This window comes from Bos grunniens, chromosome 5 (genome assembly GCF_055505025.1).
Source record: "Bos grunniens cultivar Pamir isolate PY7600 chromosome 5, Bosgru_T2T1.0, whole genome shotgun sequence".
Lineage (NCBI taxonomy): Eukaryota > Metazoa > Chordata > Mammalia > Artiodactyla > Bovidae > Bos > Bos grunniens.
Genome location: NC_141169.1, coordinates 31,579,957 through 31,596,038, shown reverse-complemented (window position 1 = coordinate 31,596,038; position 16,082 = coordinate 31,579,957). Strand labels below are relative to the sequence as shown.

The 16,082-nt window shown below is 49.1% G+C and overlaps 1 protein-coding gene across 1 annotated transcript in view; it reads right to left on the bottom strand.

Moving 5' to 3' along the window:
* Positions 1-3,544: 3,544 nt before the first annotated feature.
* Positions 3,545-16,082, bottom strand: part of ARF3 (ARF GTPase 3) — a 17,853-nt gene continuing 5,315 nt past the window's right edge. Inside the window, exons 2-5 of the mRNA XM_086399678.1 lie at positions 8,281-8,520; positions 7,364-7,474; positions 7,006-7,130; positions 3,545-6,444 (exon numbers count right to left, since the gene is read on the bottom strand). Of these exons, the coding sequence (XP_086255804.1) occupies positions 6,283-6,444; positions 7,006-7,130; positions 7,364-7,474; positions 8,281-8,428 (546 nt within the window). The 5' untranslated portion in view covers positions 8,429-8,520 and the 3' untranslated portion in view covers positions 3,545-6,282. The remainder of the gene's footprint in view (positions 6,445-7,005; positions 7,131-7,363; positions 7,475-8,280; positions 8,521-16,082) is intronic.

Here is a 16,082-nt window from a genome sequence, read left to right as displayed (position 1 = left end):
ATGTGGACAGGCAGAGAAAGGTGACATGGCCTTGGGAAAGGTAGTGGAGACTGGCCCAACCTGACTCAAGGCACAAGTTCATCAGAGGGCCACCCCTGGAGCGGCTTCCACCTTCAAAGGTGTCTGTGTCAGCAAGTAGGAGAAACTACCACATACGCCTGGCTTCCAAGCTTCACGGGGCACCCACCATGCCCAGCTTGGTCAAAGACAATGATGTTGATTCCTTCGTCAAAGCTGAGTGCCTATTATGTGTCAGATAGCAAGCAAGGCACTGCTTTTTAAATGGTTTTAATATGTTTAACAGATTGCTAACAAATAAACACTTAAGTATCTGGGTTCAAAATTGAATGCCATATTTTCAGGACCATGCATACCCAGGCTGACTAGATGTTTTCTTTTTGCATCTGGTTATATGTGCATAACCAGGAATGATATGTTACCCCCGCCACTATCCCCTTTGGCTGTTCTAGCCACGGATGTATCGTGCCATCGATACAAGATCTGGCATAGGCAAAAACAGATTCTCCATCTCCTCTCTTCTACCTAAAGGCAGGATTCCTATATTCAGAACTCAGAAAAAAGCTAGCATCCAAATCCCTGTAGTTCAAAACCCCAAGCTAAGCCCTCCAACCCTTAGAAGGCCTTGTACTCAATTCTGTTCTGGGACAGTTCTCGACAACATGTGGGAGGGAGTGCTGGGTGGACCAGTTCATTCTCAAACCTCCTGCCTGGCCTAGCCTAACTGTTCAGATCTCCTCAGAGACAGCTCTCAATGCACCTGCTTTGAAGGAAGGGTCAGGCAGGAAGCGGGTATGGGCCGCGCTGTCAGCTCTGGGCAGAGATAGCAGAGTTCTGGCTTGTGTGTTGCCCTCTCTACCACATTCAGCTCGGAAGTCAGATCTGCTGCTAAACTAGAGCCCAGATACTCTCTTCCGTGGCTCATGGCCACAGTGACACAAACAAGGAGACACTTACCTTCAAGCCTTGATGGTGAATAGTTCTGGCCCAAGTCCCTCACTTCCAGGCCTCCACCATGGCCTTTCGGCAGCACTGCGCCCTTTATCAGTCAAGGCTCTGATTTCCTCACACCTAACCCTTTCTTCGGAGAAGGTGATGGCACCCCACTCCAGTACCCTTGCCTGGAAAATCCCATGGACGGAGGAGCCTGGTGGGCTGCAGTCCATGGGGTTGCTAAGAGTCAGACATGACTGAGCGACTTCACTTTCACTTTTCACTTTCATGCATTGGAGAAGGAAATGGCAACCCACTCCAGTGTTCTTGCCTGGAGAATCCCAGGGACGGGGGAGTGTGGTGGGCTGCTGTCTATGGGGTCACACAGAGTCGGACACGACTGAAGTGACTTAGTAGTAGAAACCCTTTCTTCCCTTGCTCAGGAACTCAGGGTCATCCTTACCCTTCCCAGTAATCAAGGCCAGGAAACCTAATTTGAATGAAAAGCTTGCAGAGGAAAAAAGGCACTTGGATTCCATGACTCCCCAGTGGCCAGCTTGACTCTGTAAACCTCCAGTTCCCAGTTTAAAAAAAAAAGTGGGGGGGGGGGAGAATTGGACTTTGACCCTTCTATCTCCATGCCCTTCTGAGCTGGAAAAGAGAGTGTTCTTAATATTATGACTGCCTGCACAAAGACACCACTCCCTGCTCCAAGCAGCGGCAAGGGGGTATCCCTTCTACACTCTCACTACCCCATGTGGTACCTTGTGGTTATCCCAAAGGATTCCAGAGCAGCCTAGGAATAGACTTCCTGGTCTCTCCCTCAGTACCATGGTTTAACTCCACTCAGCACAGGTCTGTAGACACGAAGGTACAGAATAAATACCTGTCCGCTGTCTGCTCTGACCAATCTAAGTACCTGAAACTGGAGACAGTGCAGTGACTTCCCAGAGCTTTCAGACCTTAGGCCTCTAGTCCAAGAAAGTCACACCCACTCACACTTATCCTGCATGTCACTGACTCCATCCCACCTGGCCCGATCCAAGGCTTTCCACTAGCTTTCTCTAGGCTCACTTCAGAAGCTCCCTTGCCCAGATTAACCTGGGCCAAGCCATGAATACGGAGCTATTCGTGTTCTGGGAAGATAAGGTTGCTTTTGTCTTAAGAGCTGGATGCTAAACATTCACCTTCCAGGTTAAGTCTCCCTTTCATCTCCCCATGTCCTCCTCCATCCCCCCAAAAGCTAGAAGTTTCAAGCAACTGCCACAAGAGAGCTCCCCCTCTTTCCTGGCATCCTGGACTGACTACTGAGGGACAGAGGCACTAGACCATCCTCTCCCCAAGTTGTCAGAGGTCCAAAGACCCCCAGTGGCCTGCCATCCAGCTAAAGTCCTCTCCATTACCATTATCTTATGTAGGGCTGTAGCTCTAGAAGTTATCTATTTGTTAGTATACAAATAATGCACTTGGGCAAGTGCTCCTAACTTATCAGCAACCTTGGTCACTAAGCAGGACTTCTGAGGAGCCCAGGAGGAGGAAAGCATCACCTCGTTTTGAGGGTTATGTGGGTAGTGTTCAAAGCTTATGGGGTTGATAAAGCAATGTGTGACTGAAGTAGTTTAAGGGTTCATAAGGGCAGATGCACTGGTCCTTAACCATGATGGATTATTTTAATAGCAAGAGAGGGGCTGAAAAGGAAGATTGCCAGGGGAGGCAGCAGGGAGGTAGCTGAACACAAAGGATAATTTCACACTGGTATTTAGGGCTCTCAAACTTATTACATGCCTATATCCTGTGCCTTTTCCATAACATCGAGTTGGGAAGACCTCTGTCATTAAAGCTTAGTTAAGTGGTGAGAGCGGGGAAGGCCTGCCTGGCTCACTCAGACCTCACCAAGAAAGGGGAGCAGTATCCCTTTCTTTGCCTGAGTAACAGCAGGAGAGGAAAAGAGTAGTGGTGGGAATTGGATGGAAGGACAAGGCTTGTCTTTTTCCTCAAAACATTATCTCTGGATGAGGTCTGGCCTCCTGACAATGGGGAACCGGACACCTAAAACAGAGGTGATGCAGGGCCATGAGCTATAAGGAGGGTCAAGTTCATTACACTACTCAGACCTTTACCCTTTACCTTACTCAATGCCAAAGTCCAGAACTAGATGGGTAAGCAGATTCCAACCTATGGATGAGGGGACCCTGGTCCAACTAGAAGCACCTGAGGCACAGGGCTGGGGACATCTGAGAGTGGGGGCTGTGTGAGGCATTAAGGCCCTCTACTGGAGTCCCTAAGTCTACTAGAAGATGATGAACATGGCTAAGTTCAGGGTTAAACCCTTTACAACTTGAGGGGCAAAGTCACAAAGCCCTCAAACTCTGGGCCCTGATTCATTTCAGCCCCCTTTTGGGGTATGATGGGAAACAGTAAGCAGTGTGGAGATGAACCTCCATCACTTCACTCTCCCCAGTCCAGAGTACCCTTTACCCCTCTGCTGAAACAAAGAGCAGTCTGGAGAGGGGGACCAGAAGCAGAACTACCCTCACCAATAAACTCTGTGCCACGGCTGCTGCACATCAAGGATGAAGGTCTGCTCCAAAGCTGCATAAAACAAGTTTAATTTCCAACCAGGGTCACAGTCATCGCGTATCCCACATTTTGAGCAAGGAGAGAGAAGGTGAGTTATTAAACATATACAGTCTACATTCCAGAGGAGAAAAAAAGAAGAGAAAAACCAGTTCAGAACTGCAGTTACCACTATAACACCACAAACGAACTTTTAGGGGGGAACAGGGGAAATTCCCAGGGAAAAGAAAGGCTGGAACAAAGCAAAGCAAAAAATTAAACCTACCAGAGGAAAGTAGGGGAGGGAGTGGGTAGAAGTGGAATGAAACACCCAATTCCGAAAGCGCTTTTGGGTGAATGGGAATGCAGAAAGACCGCCCCTGCCGAGGGCCCAGCAGCCTGGCATACTAACAAGATCATTTACTGCCCCCTGCTGGACAGATCCTTGAGCAGCACCCAGGCAACCTCCAAGACTGTTTCCCAACACCCTCAGCCCCACCAGTCCCTGAAGGACCTCAAACCAAGGTCCGGGGTAGGTCTAAAATGAGAAAAACCCATTTGGGACTGACATCTAACTTGGCAGGGTTAGAGAGGGAGTGAGGCAGGAGAGGAGGCAAAGTCCTCACCAACCACAACGATACAGAGTGAGCAATCCTAAGGAAATTTTCCCAAGGAAAAGGGAGACAAACAGGCAACAGCAGTGAAGCAGGTGAGAAGGCAAAGGAAAGAGTTCTGGGAGGCAGAGGCAACAGGAGCAGGAACAAAAAAACATCTGACAAAACAGAGACAAAGGCAAAGTAAAATACGAGGGAAGCATCTGTGGGGTCAGGGGAGTGAATACATGTTAAAATGAACCAGAAGCTCCAGCAACCCCTCCCCCTACCCTGCCACCAACCACACATACACACGCACACACACAAAGGCCTAGAGCGCAAGAGACCTGCATACACCCACTGCATCTTGGATAATTAACACATCACTAAGGATCTGGCACTGAGACACCCCTGGAACCTCTCTTTCACAGTTCAATCTGAGGTGGGGTAGGGGGTACTGATCCGCCTGTTGTAGACAAAGGTGGCAGGAAGCCTGGCCCCATGGGGTGGAGCTTGGGACAGCCCCTCTGGGAAGGGGTCCCTCAGCCATGCTATGGAGGCCCTGGGCCCTGACATTAGCAAAAAGGTTATGGGCGGCCGTCTTGGAGCTCAGGGCGCAGCCAGCACACACAGGAGCCCGCAGAAAAGCCACGGCTTCACAGAAACCGCGTAAGTCAGGAACCCAGGCCAGGATCTCAGGGACAAGTGCCTCCTGTAGACAGAGACACAGTAGCAGCAGCTTCTGAACAACTACATGATAATGGAGGGAGGACTTGGAAGACGCTGCAACCCATCAGCACCAACAATCACTTCGGAGCCCAGTTTCCTCCATTCCAATGCCCAGATCCATTTATGGGAAGTGGGTGGAGAGGGTAGGGAAAGGCTGTTGGGATGGAGTGGGGAGTGACGGCAGGATGGTCTCAGGGTCTGGAAACAGAAACTCCCATCGTTCAGCATGCCCTGGACTAGATAAAAATGGAGAAGAGGTGGCTTGCTGCTGAGGTCTGCTGTGTCACCCCACTCCCCTGCTCCTCAGCAAACCAGCCAGCCGGCTCTGGTAAGGCCAGCAGAACTACCAGGGTGAGGAAACTTCTGACAAAGGACAGGGGAACCACCCAGGCCCAAGATCAGAAGACAGAGGGGGTAGGAGGCAGGAATAGGGAAACTGATCTGTGTTTCACCTTCTCCTAATAACAAAAGAGGATGAAGATGGAAAACCTGAGCCCCTCTCCCCAGTGCCCTGGGTCCCAAATACAACCCATGGTCTTGCTATCCCTACCTCCCCGCTCCAGCTCGGAGGAACAGATCTAAGGACGAGGGGGAGGATCAGCTGAACACTCTGAGCTGATAAAGAGTGAGTGGGTTCCTCTCTCCTTCCACAAAAAGGCAGGGCAGAATGGCATCTCCTTGGGAACAGTCATCTAGAGACAAATGCCACCCCCCTGACCTGGGTGGGGTGGAGAGAGGGATAGAGGAAGATGGTGGCAGAGAAGCCGTCATCTGCCCTGTCATCCAGGAAAACCTACCTGCAGTGGAGAGACACTAGCCCAGGACTGGGGCAGCCTCCCCTCCATCTCCTTCCCTTTATCTCGCCAGCATGGGAGGAGCAGCTGATAGACAAGAGTGGGCAGTGTCCTGCTCCAAGCCCTGAGCTGCACCCACCTCCTCCACCTGCTCCTTGGCCCCCATATATATCTCTCTATACAGGTATATACACGCGCACACATGCACGCACACACAGAGAGGCCCGTGCAATTTCCATGTAGAATAGGGGGAGAGCAGCAAAGGAAAGGAAGATGGGGAAGGGAAGAGGGGCCTGTAGGGAGAGGGAAAGGACTCAGATGCCAAGAGCACAGCAACTAGAGCCAAACGAAGCAAACCGGAGGGAACACCCCATCCCACCTCCCAAGCCCGAGCTTGAGGGGGGGGCCCACCCCATGAAACCATAACAACCTTGTTTTTTGTTTTAAATCCGGTAAATTGGAATGATTCATCATCAGGACAGCAACTGGGGACTGGTCATGGATGGGGGAGGGGAGGGCAGGGGAAGCAAGGCTGTTGCTGGGCATGCGGACATGATACCCAGGGCTCTGGCCGCACTGGCAACAGGAAGGAAAAGGGTAGGGCTGGGTCAGGGAGACAGTAGGGGTGGATGGGGTGGTCGGATAGGGCTGTCTGGCTCTCACTTCTTGTTTTTGAGCTGATTGGCCAGCCAGTCCAGGCCTTCGTACAGCCCGTCCCCGCTGGTGGCACAGGTGGCCTGAATGTACCAGTTGCGGTGGCGCAGGGAATGCAGGCCCAACTTGTCTGTGATCTCAGCAGCATTCATGGCATTAGGCAAATCCTGAAGCACAAGGGAGACACAAAAAGGAGCCTCAGGATCTTGCAGAAGCTTCTAGAGCACCCACCTAGCAAAGGCAGATATACCAGCACCCTCTCCTCCTTCTTCAGTGGAGGAACCCAGAGCAAGATCCTAAAGAACCACTTTGGATTTAATCATCCTAGAACTCCAGAGCCAAGGCACTAAAGGTCATTCCACTGAGGAGCTGGAAACCAAGTATGGGGTTGCTAGGGAAGTGGAGAAGTGATTCAGATGGGCAGACAATCAGGTCCATCTGACAGTAAGAGAGAGGGCTGTTCCACTAAAGCAGATAACAGGTGAGATAACAAAGGGGCTGGAGGTAAAGGATCTACCACACCAGTCCCTCTGGACAGAAACACTGCTAAGTAAAGCTGGGATGGGGGAAGGGGACAAGAAGAGCATAAAGAAGCCACCTAATCATATTTCCTACTTTCCAAATTGACAGCCTAGTCATAGGGTTTACCACACAATGGGCTCCAAGATCCCATGACTTCCACGGCCAGGCTGCCCTCCCTCAAACGCAGAGGCAGGGAGATGTCACACCTGTTTGTTTGCAAAGACAAGGAGCACAGCATCCCGGAGCTCATCCTCCGCCAGCATCCTCATCAGCTCCTCCCGGGCCTCATTTACTCGCTCTCGATCATTGCTGTCGACCACAAATATCAACCCTGGGGAGGCAGAGCATGGGCTGCACAGAGACGACAGATCAACTCCCCTCCCCCACCACAAAGAGAAAACACCCTCCTTATACCCTTCGAGTATCTGCTCCCTCTTCTCCTGTCTCCCACCCCTAGGAGCTGCAGCAGGGCAAGAGCTGGTGCCTGATAACCAAGAACAACAGCCACCCTCTGCTCACACCCAACCAACCCGTGCCAGTCCATGGGCAATTCACACGCCCTACCTTGGGTGTTCTGGAAGTAGTGTCTCCAGAGAGGCCGAATCTTGTCCTGGCCACCTACATCCCAAACTGTGAAGCTGATGTTCTTGTACTCCACTGTCTCCACATTGAACCCTTTGGGGAAAAAACAGACAGTGGTCACTTGGCCAGAAATACCAGGCCTGCAAACAATGCCCCATTGGGTTATTTCTGTTTCCCCCAGGCCTAGCAAAGAAAAGAAAGTAAGGCCTCCTCAGACCTGGTGTTCCCTGACTTAGCAGCATTAAGGCCAAAAAGAAAACCTCAGAGAAGCAGCAGAAGAGGACGAAGAGGGCCAGTTGGGAGGTTCCCAACTGCCTGGGTGAGACAACCTTCCCCACTCATTCTCAGTCTTTGACTCTCCTGCAAAAGAAATGACTCAGCCCCACTCCTGTCCCTGGGCCACCGAGTCGGCCTCAGCTGAGAAGTGGGGCCTGTGAGGCAGAATGGGGAACAAGAAGTGGGTGACAGTCCTGGAGCCCCGAAAGCAGAACCAGCTGATGATGGTGATCTAGAGCTGCTTCCACAAGGCAAATGCTCTCCCTCCCAGAGGCAGGTCTTAACTGGGATCAGGGCCACCAAGGATCTAAACTGAAGCAATTCCAGGCCTCTGGCAGGAACATCAAAGCTCTTCACCTGCTTTTCAAACAACAGAGAACAAACCAGCTCAGTGCTTGAGGGCCACTGTTGGGTGCCAGGGTGAGGAAGTTCCTGCATCAGAGAGGGCTAGGGTAGGTGTGCAAATGGCAGGCCCAGCACCTGCGGGGAAGCTAAATAACCACTCTTCCCTGAACCCCACAGACCGTAAGGACTTGCCGGTGGCCAGGTGGGGGATCCAGGAATAGGCCCCCTACCTGGCTCAGGGGTGGGCATGACAGCCTCCATCTGAGTATTATCCTTACCAATGGTGGGGATGGTGGTGACGATCTCGCCCAGTTTCAGCTTGTACAGGATGGTGGTCTTTCCTGCGGCATCCAGGCCCACCATCAGGATGCGCATCTCCTTCTTCCCAATCAGGCTCTTGAGAAGGTTTCCAAAGATGTTACCCATGATCACAGCACTCGCTTTCTGAGGACAGTAGGGTGCAGTGGGGGCAGTGGCAGTCTGGTTCGGGCCTGGACCCTGGTATGGAGGGCTTGATCCTAGGCAAAGAAATGCAGACTCACTACCATCTGCTTGTCAGGACTTCAAGATAATGGGACTGGCCACAGTCATGGCTGGAGTTCTTTTATGACAAACCGAGAGCCTGAGCGTACCATGAAGATCAAGGCCCACTTAGATCCTGAGCCTTTGGGAGCAGAGACAAAGCAGTGAACACTCAGGTCCCCTGCTTCTGCCAGTAATCCACCCAGGTGACGCTGGATGGGTTATTTCACCTGTTCTTATTCGCACCTGTAAACGGAGGAGGTTGAACTAGATGATTTCTAAAGTCCCTTCAGTCCTGCCATTCTATACTGTATCCCAATGCATAGGGAGATCGTTAATGCCTCTCCTTCCCCCAACCTTGCCCTGAGACTTCTGGAAAAGGTAGGAGAGGAGGGAATGGAATAAGGAGTGGCTCTTTGTGATTCCTGACAAGGTTCAAGCTTGTCAGGTTCCCAAGGTTTATGCTCTCAGCCCTAATCAAGAGATTCTGCTTCTTCCCTTCCTGTGTTTCTACACTTTCCTTCTACACACCAAAATTAAGCAGGAGAAGAAAGCAGCACTCCTAAGAAAAGCTGATCCTTTCCACTCTGTGAACTGCCAGCTGCTAAAGCTGTACTCTGCGCATACAACAGTGAGCTGAGAGCTGGGAGGTGGGGTGTGGAGAGGCTCCCCCTCATTCCTCACCCAGCTAGGTCCTGGGCTCCTGTGGTGCCTCCCGGGACAGCTGCTCCACAGGGTCACCTGCAATGAGGCCGTCAGCTCATTCTCTGCTTCTGTTCTCACCCTCTTCAACCTATTCTCCAGAGCAGCCAGACTGATTGTAAAAGCAAAACCAGGTCAGGCTGCGCCTCTGTTCAAAACCCTCTCTGGGCTTCATAGCTCCCTTTCTGTAAAACCCAAAGCCATCATGGCCTACAAAGTCCGGCACAGTCTGCATTCCCGCTTCTCTCATCAGGCCTCCTACTCTCCCCTGTGCGTACTCCAGTTCCCCAACACTCTCCAGTCTCAAAGCTTTTGTCCCTGCTCTTCACTCTGCCTGGAAGGTTGATCTCCGAGACAGCCTTCCTCGCTTCCTCGCTTCCTTCAGGTGTCTGTTCGACTGTCCCTTTATCCAAGAGGCCTTCCACAGCCACCTGTGACACACACACACGCTTCTCTAACCCATCATTCCGCTTCTTCCTCGTAGCATTTACCACCGTCTGACACGTTCTGTACTTGTTTCCTTCTGTACTGTTTTCTCCTCCTACTGTCATGTCAGTTCCTTGTCTATTTTGTTCCCTGCTGTGTTCCTGGTGCCTTGACTAGTGCCTGGCACACTTCATAGCTGGATAACTGAATTAACTCACAAGGTCTCTACTGACCTCACTAGCAGCTCACTCAGGTTAGACGCTTCTGCCTGATACATCATTGGCGGAAATGAGGGAGCAGCTAGCACACTACCAAAGTACAAAATGCCTATCTGCCCACTTTGCCCACTGCCCCAGACTGACAGAATCATAGAGTCATTGACTTCTTCCCTTCTCTCCCATCTGGATGGCTCAGGACAGCCACAGAAATGACTCCTTGAAACAACAATGAAGCAGGGGTTCAGAATCACCCATGCCAGCCAGCTCTCTGTGCCTGCAGGAGCCGATGCGTCAGCAGCAGCTTATTCAGCGATCACCATATGCCAGCTGCTGGCGTTCTCCACAGTCTGGGAACCAGAGGTACACATATGCATACCACAAACCCAGCAGGCAAAGGAACAGGTCAAGACAGAGTGCACCCAAACCCAAGAATGTGAAAGATGGACAGGGAGGAATCCTATTTTCAAGCTAAAGCACGGGGGTTTGGTGGGAGTTTAGTTGTTTTTTTCAAAAACTATTTTAGGTTTGTTTATTTGTTTCCTACTCTCCTCAGTTTGCAGTGAATTCCAGACTGGTAAAAAGAAGCCAGATCAACGGCCCCTGGAGACCAAAGTACTAGTTTGTCCAAAAAACAAACAATCAGTGCTTATGGAGTGTTTCATCTTCAAAGGCCTCTGCAGACATTCACTAATAAGCCAGGCGTGGTGCTCTGGGTAGGTTCCACAGAGGAGCCCAGCCCCTGACCCAGAGGGCTCACACCCCAGGGGGAGGGCCTGGCTCAACTTTAGGGTGCAACTTCAGCCAAGTCGCCCACTAGCCATCCACCCGGCCCCTCCTGCCTCAACCACCCAGGCAGACAGATTCCTGAGGATTCCTGAGGCAGGAGGGGAAACCTACCCAGCTAGTAAGATCAGATCCTACCAACTCTGGTAATCCGTGGTAGTCAGACTTCTGGTTCTGATGCCTTCACTTCCAGAAACTTATACCTTCCCCAAGTCCTCCTAGTTTTTACCTTGTTTCCCGCTCACGTGTCTTTTCCTTTAGCTCCAGATGACACTTTGCTTTAAAGCTTAGGTAATAGGCTTTGGCCCAGATTCTGAACTGAATTTATACCACACATTTATCTTGCCATCCTTCATGACTAGAAGTATTGCTGATTAAATGATTACCAACTGTGAGTAGAGCAGTGGCTGAAAGCGAGCCCTTGCCCCAGAACATGCACACACTGTCCTTTGGTTTGCTTCTTTGCTAAGCTATCACACTGAAGTCTTGGTTCAAAAGCAGATCCCAGTGTTACACTGATTTCTATTTCCTGGCAAGCTACAAAAAGACCCCTGAATTATCTGAACCATTCAAGTGTCACTATGTTGTGGAGTTCTTCCTTCTAAATCTGTGCTTTTACTGTCTCCCCAGTTTAACCATGTGCTCACCATGTGCAAGGACTATGCCTCTTATTTATTTTGGATCTTTCCTTGCTCCCAGTGCCAAGCCCCGCTGTAGGAGTTCAAGCAAGCACACTGGCTGATTTAAGCCTCATCTAAGGCTTGTATCATTTCTTCTGTCCTAGCAGTACTTGGTATCTTGGTGTCTCCATGTGGTGCACAGATGGCTGCTCAGCTTTCCTGTCAATTCCTGGCCATTTTCCACACATACTGACCTTAAGACTGGTTTGGGAAAGCCATGAAAGGACGAGAAGACTAAAAGTGGTAAAATTTTCTCTTGGCATTTAAAACTCAATGGGGCTGGCAGATAACTAAAGAAATATTCAAGTAGTTACCATGCGTCCCCCATGGCACCCCAGGGCCTTGAAATTAATGAACATTACAACTCTTCTTTAATATAATCAGGAGCTTGACTCAGATGAACAGTCCAAAGCAAGTGCTGGCTTTCTTGTCTTGGCTTTCCTTGCTCCTGTCTGTTTCCAGATGGCATGCTGCCCCGACCACCAGGATGGTGGCAACTTTCAGCTCTGTGCCATGAACATACACCTACGGCTATATAGTCAGCTCTCACTTTCACAGCACTGCATTGCTAGAAGCAGCTCTGGGAAGCAGAATGGCAAACAAACCAACCTCGGATTGTCTATGTACTGTACAGCCTATAGTCATTTTCTTTTGCCACAGATGGCATTCCTGTGTCAATAAGGCAAAATACCAGGGTTCCATGGGCTGGGAGAAACAGGAAGCAGTTAACACTGAAGGTGAGTGGCTCAAGATGAAAAATGGAATACAGCAATATTTCTATTAACAAAAAGGATGTCTCAACATTCTATTGTACAGTTACAAACTTTGTTATCAGTGGTAAAAGCAGCAACAGGAACTCTAAAAATGTGTTTTAGTATAATCCGTGTTGGACAGTCGGAGAAGGCAATGGCACCCCACTCCAGTACTCTTGCCTAGAAAATCCCATGGATGGAGGAGCCTGGTGGGCTGCAGTCCATGGGGTCGCTATGAGTCGGACACGACTGATCGACTTCACTTTCACTTTTCACTTTCAGACAATGGAGAAGGCAATGGCAACCTACTCCGGTGTTCTTGCCTGGAGAATCCCAGGGACCACAGAGCCTGGTGGGCTGTCCTCTGTGGGGTCCCACAGAGTCGGACACGACTGAAGCGACTTAGCAGCAGCAGCAGCAGTGCTGGACAGTGCAGTTGGATCGGGCACACCGACTGACCTCACCTGAGGATGCCCTCACTGACGATCACTCACGGCCCCCAACCCCTCCCTCCCACCCCCACCACCCCAGGAGAGGCAGGCTGTTGCTGTCACTGACTGTTTAGTCACTTTGACTTGAGGCCTGTCTGCCTCACACTCCAGGTGATTCTGAGAGTCACAGCTCAGTCTGCCATGCACACTCCCTGTTCTTCTCACAGGCATGTGTCCTGAGACACCCCTAGGGGACTCCTGATTCAGCACCTCCTTTTCAGGCTACATGGGCTAAAGGAAAAGAAGACCAGAGTCTCCCAAACCCTCTGCTGCCAGGCAGAGTGCACAAAAAACAGCTATATTCCCAGATGATTTTCAAATTGAGACATCACTAATAAAGATGCTATTTTTAGCACAGCCCATGGAATAGACCAAAAAATTTAGGGAAACCAAAGCAAGGTCTGCCTGTATTTGGTTTCCTTAATGCAGCTGGCTTGTGACCTATGTAAACTTTCCAAATTTTTGTCTCAAGAGCACTGTAATCAGCACACAAGAACTCATAGATTAGTATCCCAATGGCTTCTATTAAACTCAAAGATTTCCCAAAGCCAAGAAACAGCTTCTGATGTCAGTTTCCATTCATTCATTAAACGTTTATTAAGTATAATGAACTAGGGATACAGAGGAAGACAGTTTCTGCCTTCATGAAACTCAGTCAATGGGAGAGAAAGACTAGGAAACAGAGGATTACAGTGTGAGGCTAAGAGTGGGATAAGCACACAGTATTATGGGGACAGAAAGCTAGAGCAGTTAATCAAGGCTGGAGGATGAAGGCCAATTCCAAGACATGACTCTCTGGTCACACCTGAGCTGACTCTTAAAGGAAGAATATGAATCAGTCAGACACTAAAGAATAGGGAAGGTGGAAGAGGGAGGAGTGTAGGCACAGGCATAAAGATGAGTTAGAACAGTGATTAGCCAAAGCCAGGTGCAACCAGGAGGCCATGTATGTGGATGCAGCATCGTGAGTAAAAAGAAGGGATGAGGCTGGAGAGGGAAGCAGGAGCCAGATCATGAAGGGCCCTAAAGGTAACACTGAGTAACATGATCAGATATGTGCTTTAGAAAGATCGTTCTGACAGCAGTTTAGGGAATAAGTTAGGGAATAAGGGGGAAAGACAGAGGGAAAGAGACCACTTGGGAGGTCCAGTAATACAGATAAGAAATCCAAAGTTCTTAGAAGGGTGGGATGGGGAGGGAGATGAGAGGGAGGTTCAAGACAGAGAGGACATAGGACATACCTATGGATGATTCATGTTGATGTTTGATAGGAAAAAAAAAAAAAAAACTGTGTACAGCAATTATCCTTCAATGAAAAAACAAATTTAAAATTTTCAATAAATAAAATTTTAAAAGAGAAAAAAAAAGAAATCAAAAGTTCTGAAACAGAGGTGGCAATAGAGAGGACAGGACAGATCTGAAACACCAAAACAGTAGACCTCACAGGATTGATAGCTGATTATAGTAGGGAGAGGAGAGTCAAAGACGACTCCCAGGTTTCTGGCCTGTGTGAGTCAGTGGCACTTCTTTAGACTGGAAACACTACAGAAACAGATCTGGCAGCAAAGATGCTTGTTTTTAGATTAATTGTGAAGTGCTAAGGTCTGAAGATCGGGAGAAAAGTCTGGTCAGGGTATTTGGAACCATGTGCATAGATAGTAACTGAAGCCCCAAGAGGAACCAGGAAGATTCAGGGTGGCAGCAGTTACTGGCTGCCTGCCCCAACAGCCATCTTCCCTTCTTTCTTCTAACAGAACCCCTAATTTGTTCAGACATTGGCAGGCAGTGGTTATGAGCTACCCCTCCCCAGACCTAGGGTATGAAAGCTGATCAGCAAAGACTCTGGGCATTTCATTTCTCTCACCATGATTTGAGTCACAAATGCTCAAGCACTAATTCTGGGCAATAAGATGTAAGAAAAGTCTACTGGGAATATCTGGGAAAGATTTCCTCAATCTTAAAAAAGAACATATATCAGTGTTCTCTTCTCTAGCTTTTGGATGTTAATGTAGAAGGGCGAGATGCTGGAGTAATCTTGAGTATATGAAGGGACAGACACAAGAACACTAGGATATCAGAGCAGAAAAACCTGGATCCTACCAGTGTTTAGTTGGTAGATCAAAAAAAATTGTAAGAAGGAATGTTCTTCCCCTGAACTACTTCTGCATGTGGCAGACTGTGAGTGTGTGCTCAGCTGCTGCAGCTGTGCCTGACTCTTTGCAACCCCATTGACCACAGCCCACCAGGCTCCTCTGTCCATGAGACTCTCCAGGCAAGAATCCTGGAACCGGTTGCCACGCCCGCCTTCAGGGTATCCTCCTGACCCAGGAATTGAACCTGAGTCTCCTGGACTGCAGGGGTATTCTTTACCCACTGTGTCACCTGGGAAGCCTTGTGGTAAAATATACATAAAATTTACCATTTTAATCATTTTTAAGTTTAAATGTACAGTTCAGTGGCATTAAGTACAGTTACACTGTTGTGCAACCATCACCACCATGCATCTCCAGAACTTTTGCATCTTCCCAAACTGAAACTCTACTTGTTAACCAGTAATGCCCCTCCCCTACCCCCTGGAAACAACCACTATACTGTTTCTGAATCTGACTATTCTAGGTACCACGTTAATGTGGAATCAAACAATACCTGTCCTTTTGTGTCTGGCTTATTTCACCCAGATTTCCTGCTAGGTGTTTAATAAATCCTCGAATTATTTGAGCCACAGTGTGTTTTCTTTCTTCTTTCTTTTTTTATTTTGGCTGCGCTGAGTCTTCGTCGCATGTGAGCTATCTCTAGCTTCGATGCTCAGGCTCTAGAGGGTGGGCTCACTTGCAGCATACGGGCTTAGTTGCCTTGAGGCATGTGGGATCGTCCCGGGACTAGGGATAGAACCCAAGTTCTTTGCTTTGGAAGGCGGATTCTTAGCCAGTGGATCACCAGGGAAGTCCTTCACAGGTGTGTTTTCTATCTTTTGCAACTGATACATCCTAATCTATGTATCTAGAGAGAGTGTGTATGCTCAGATAGGAGAAAAGCCCAAAGATAAAAACCTGGGGCACATCAACATTTACAGCAAAAAAAGGCCAGGAAAGAGAGTAGGAAGCAACCAAAAGGGTAAAAAGGAAATCAAGAGACTAAGGCATCAGAGACACCAATGAGGAAAGAAAAAAAAGAGGGTCAAAGGCTACGAAAAAGTCAAATTAAGATAAGGCCTGAAAGATACCTACTGAACTTAGCTACTAGGCAATCAATGAATGGCCTTGTTATAAATTAGAACATATGACTAAAATTAGTCTCCACTTAACTAACAGCATTTAGGTTTGAGTCAGAATCATTAAACATCAGTTTCCCTTCTAGTCCAAGAGGAAGACTCCAGTTCAGGATAACCTGAAGGAAGCCACAAAGTCAAGCGAAGGATTCTAAACTGCCCTGATAGACCCACACACCAGAGAAGGGTATGGCTTTTCCCAAAGACAAACCTCAGCAAGTGAGTCAGAACAGAACCT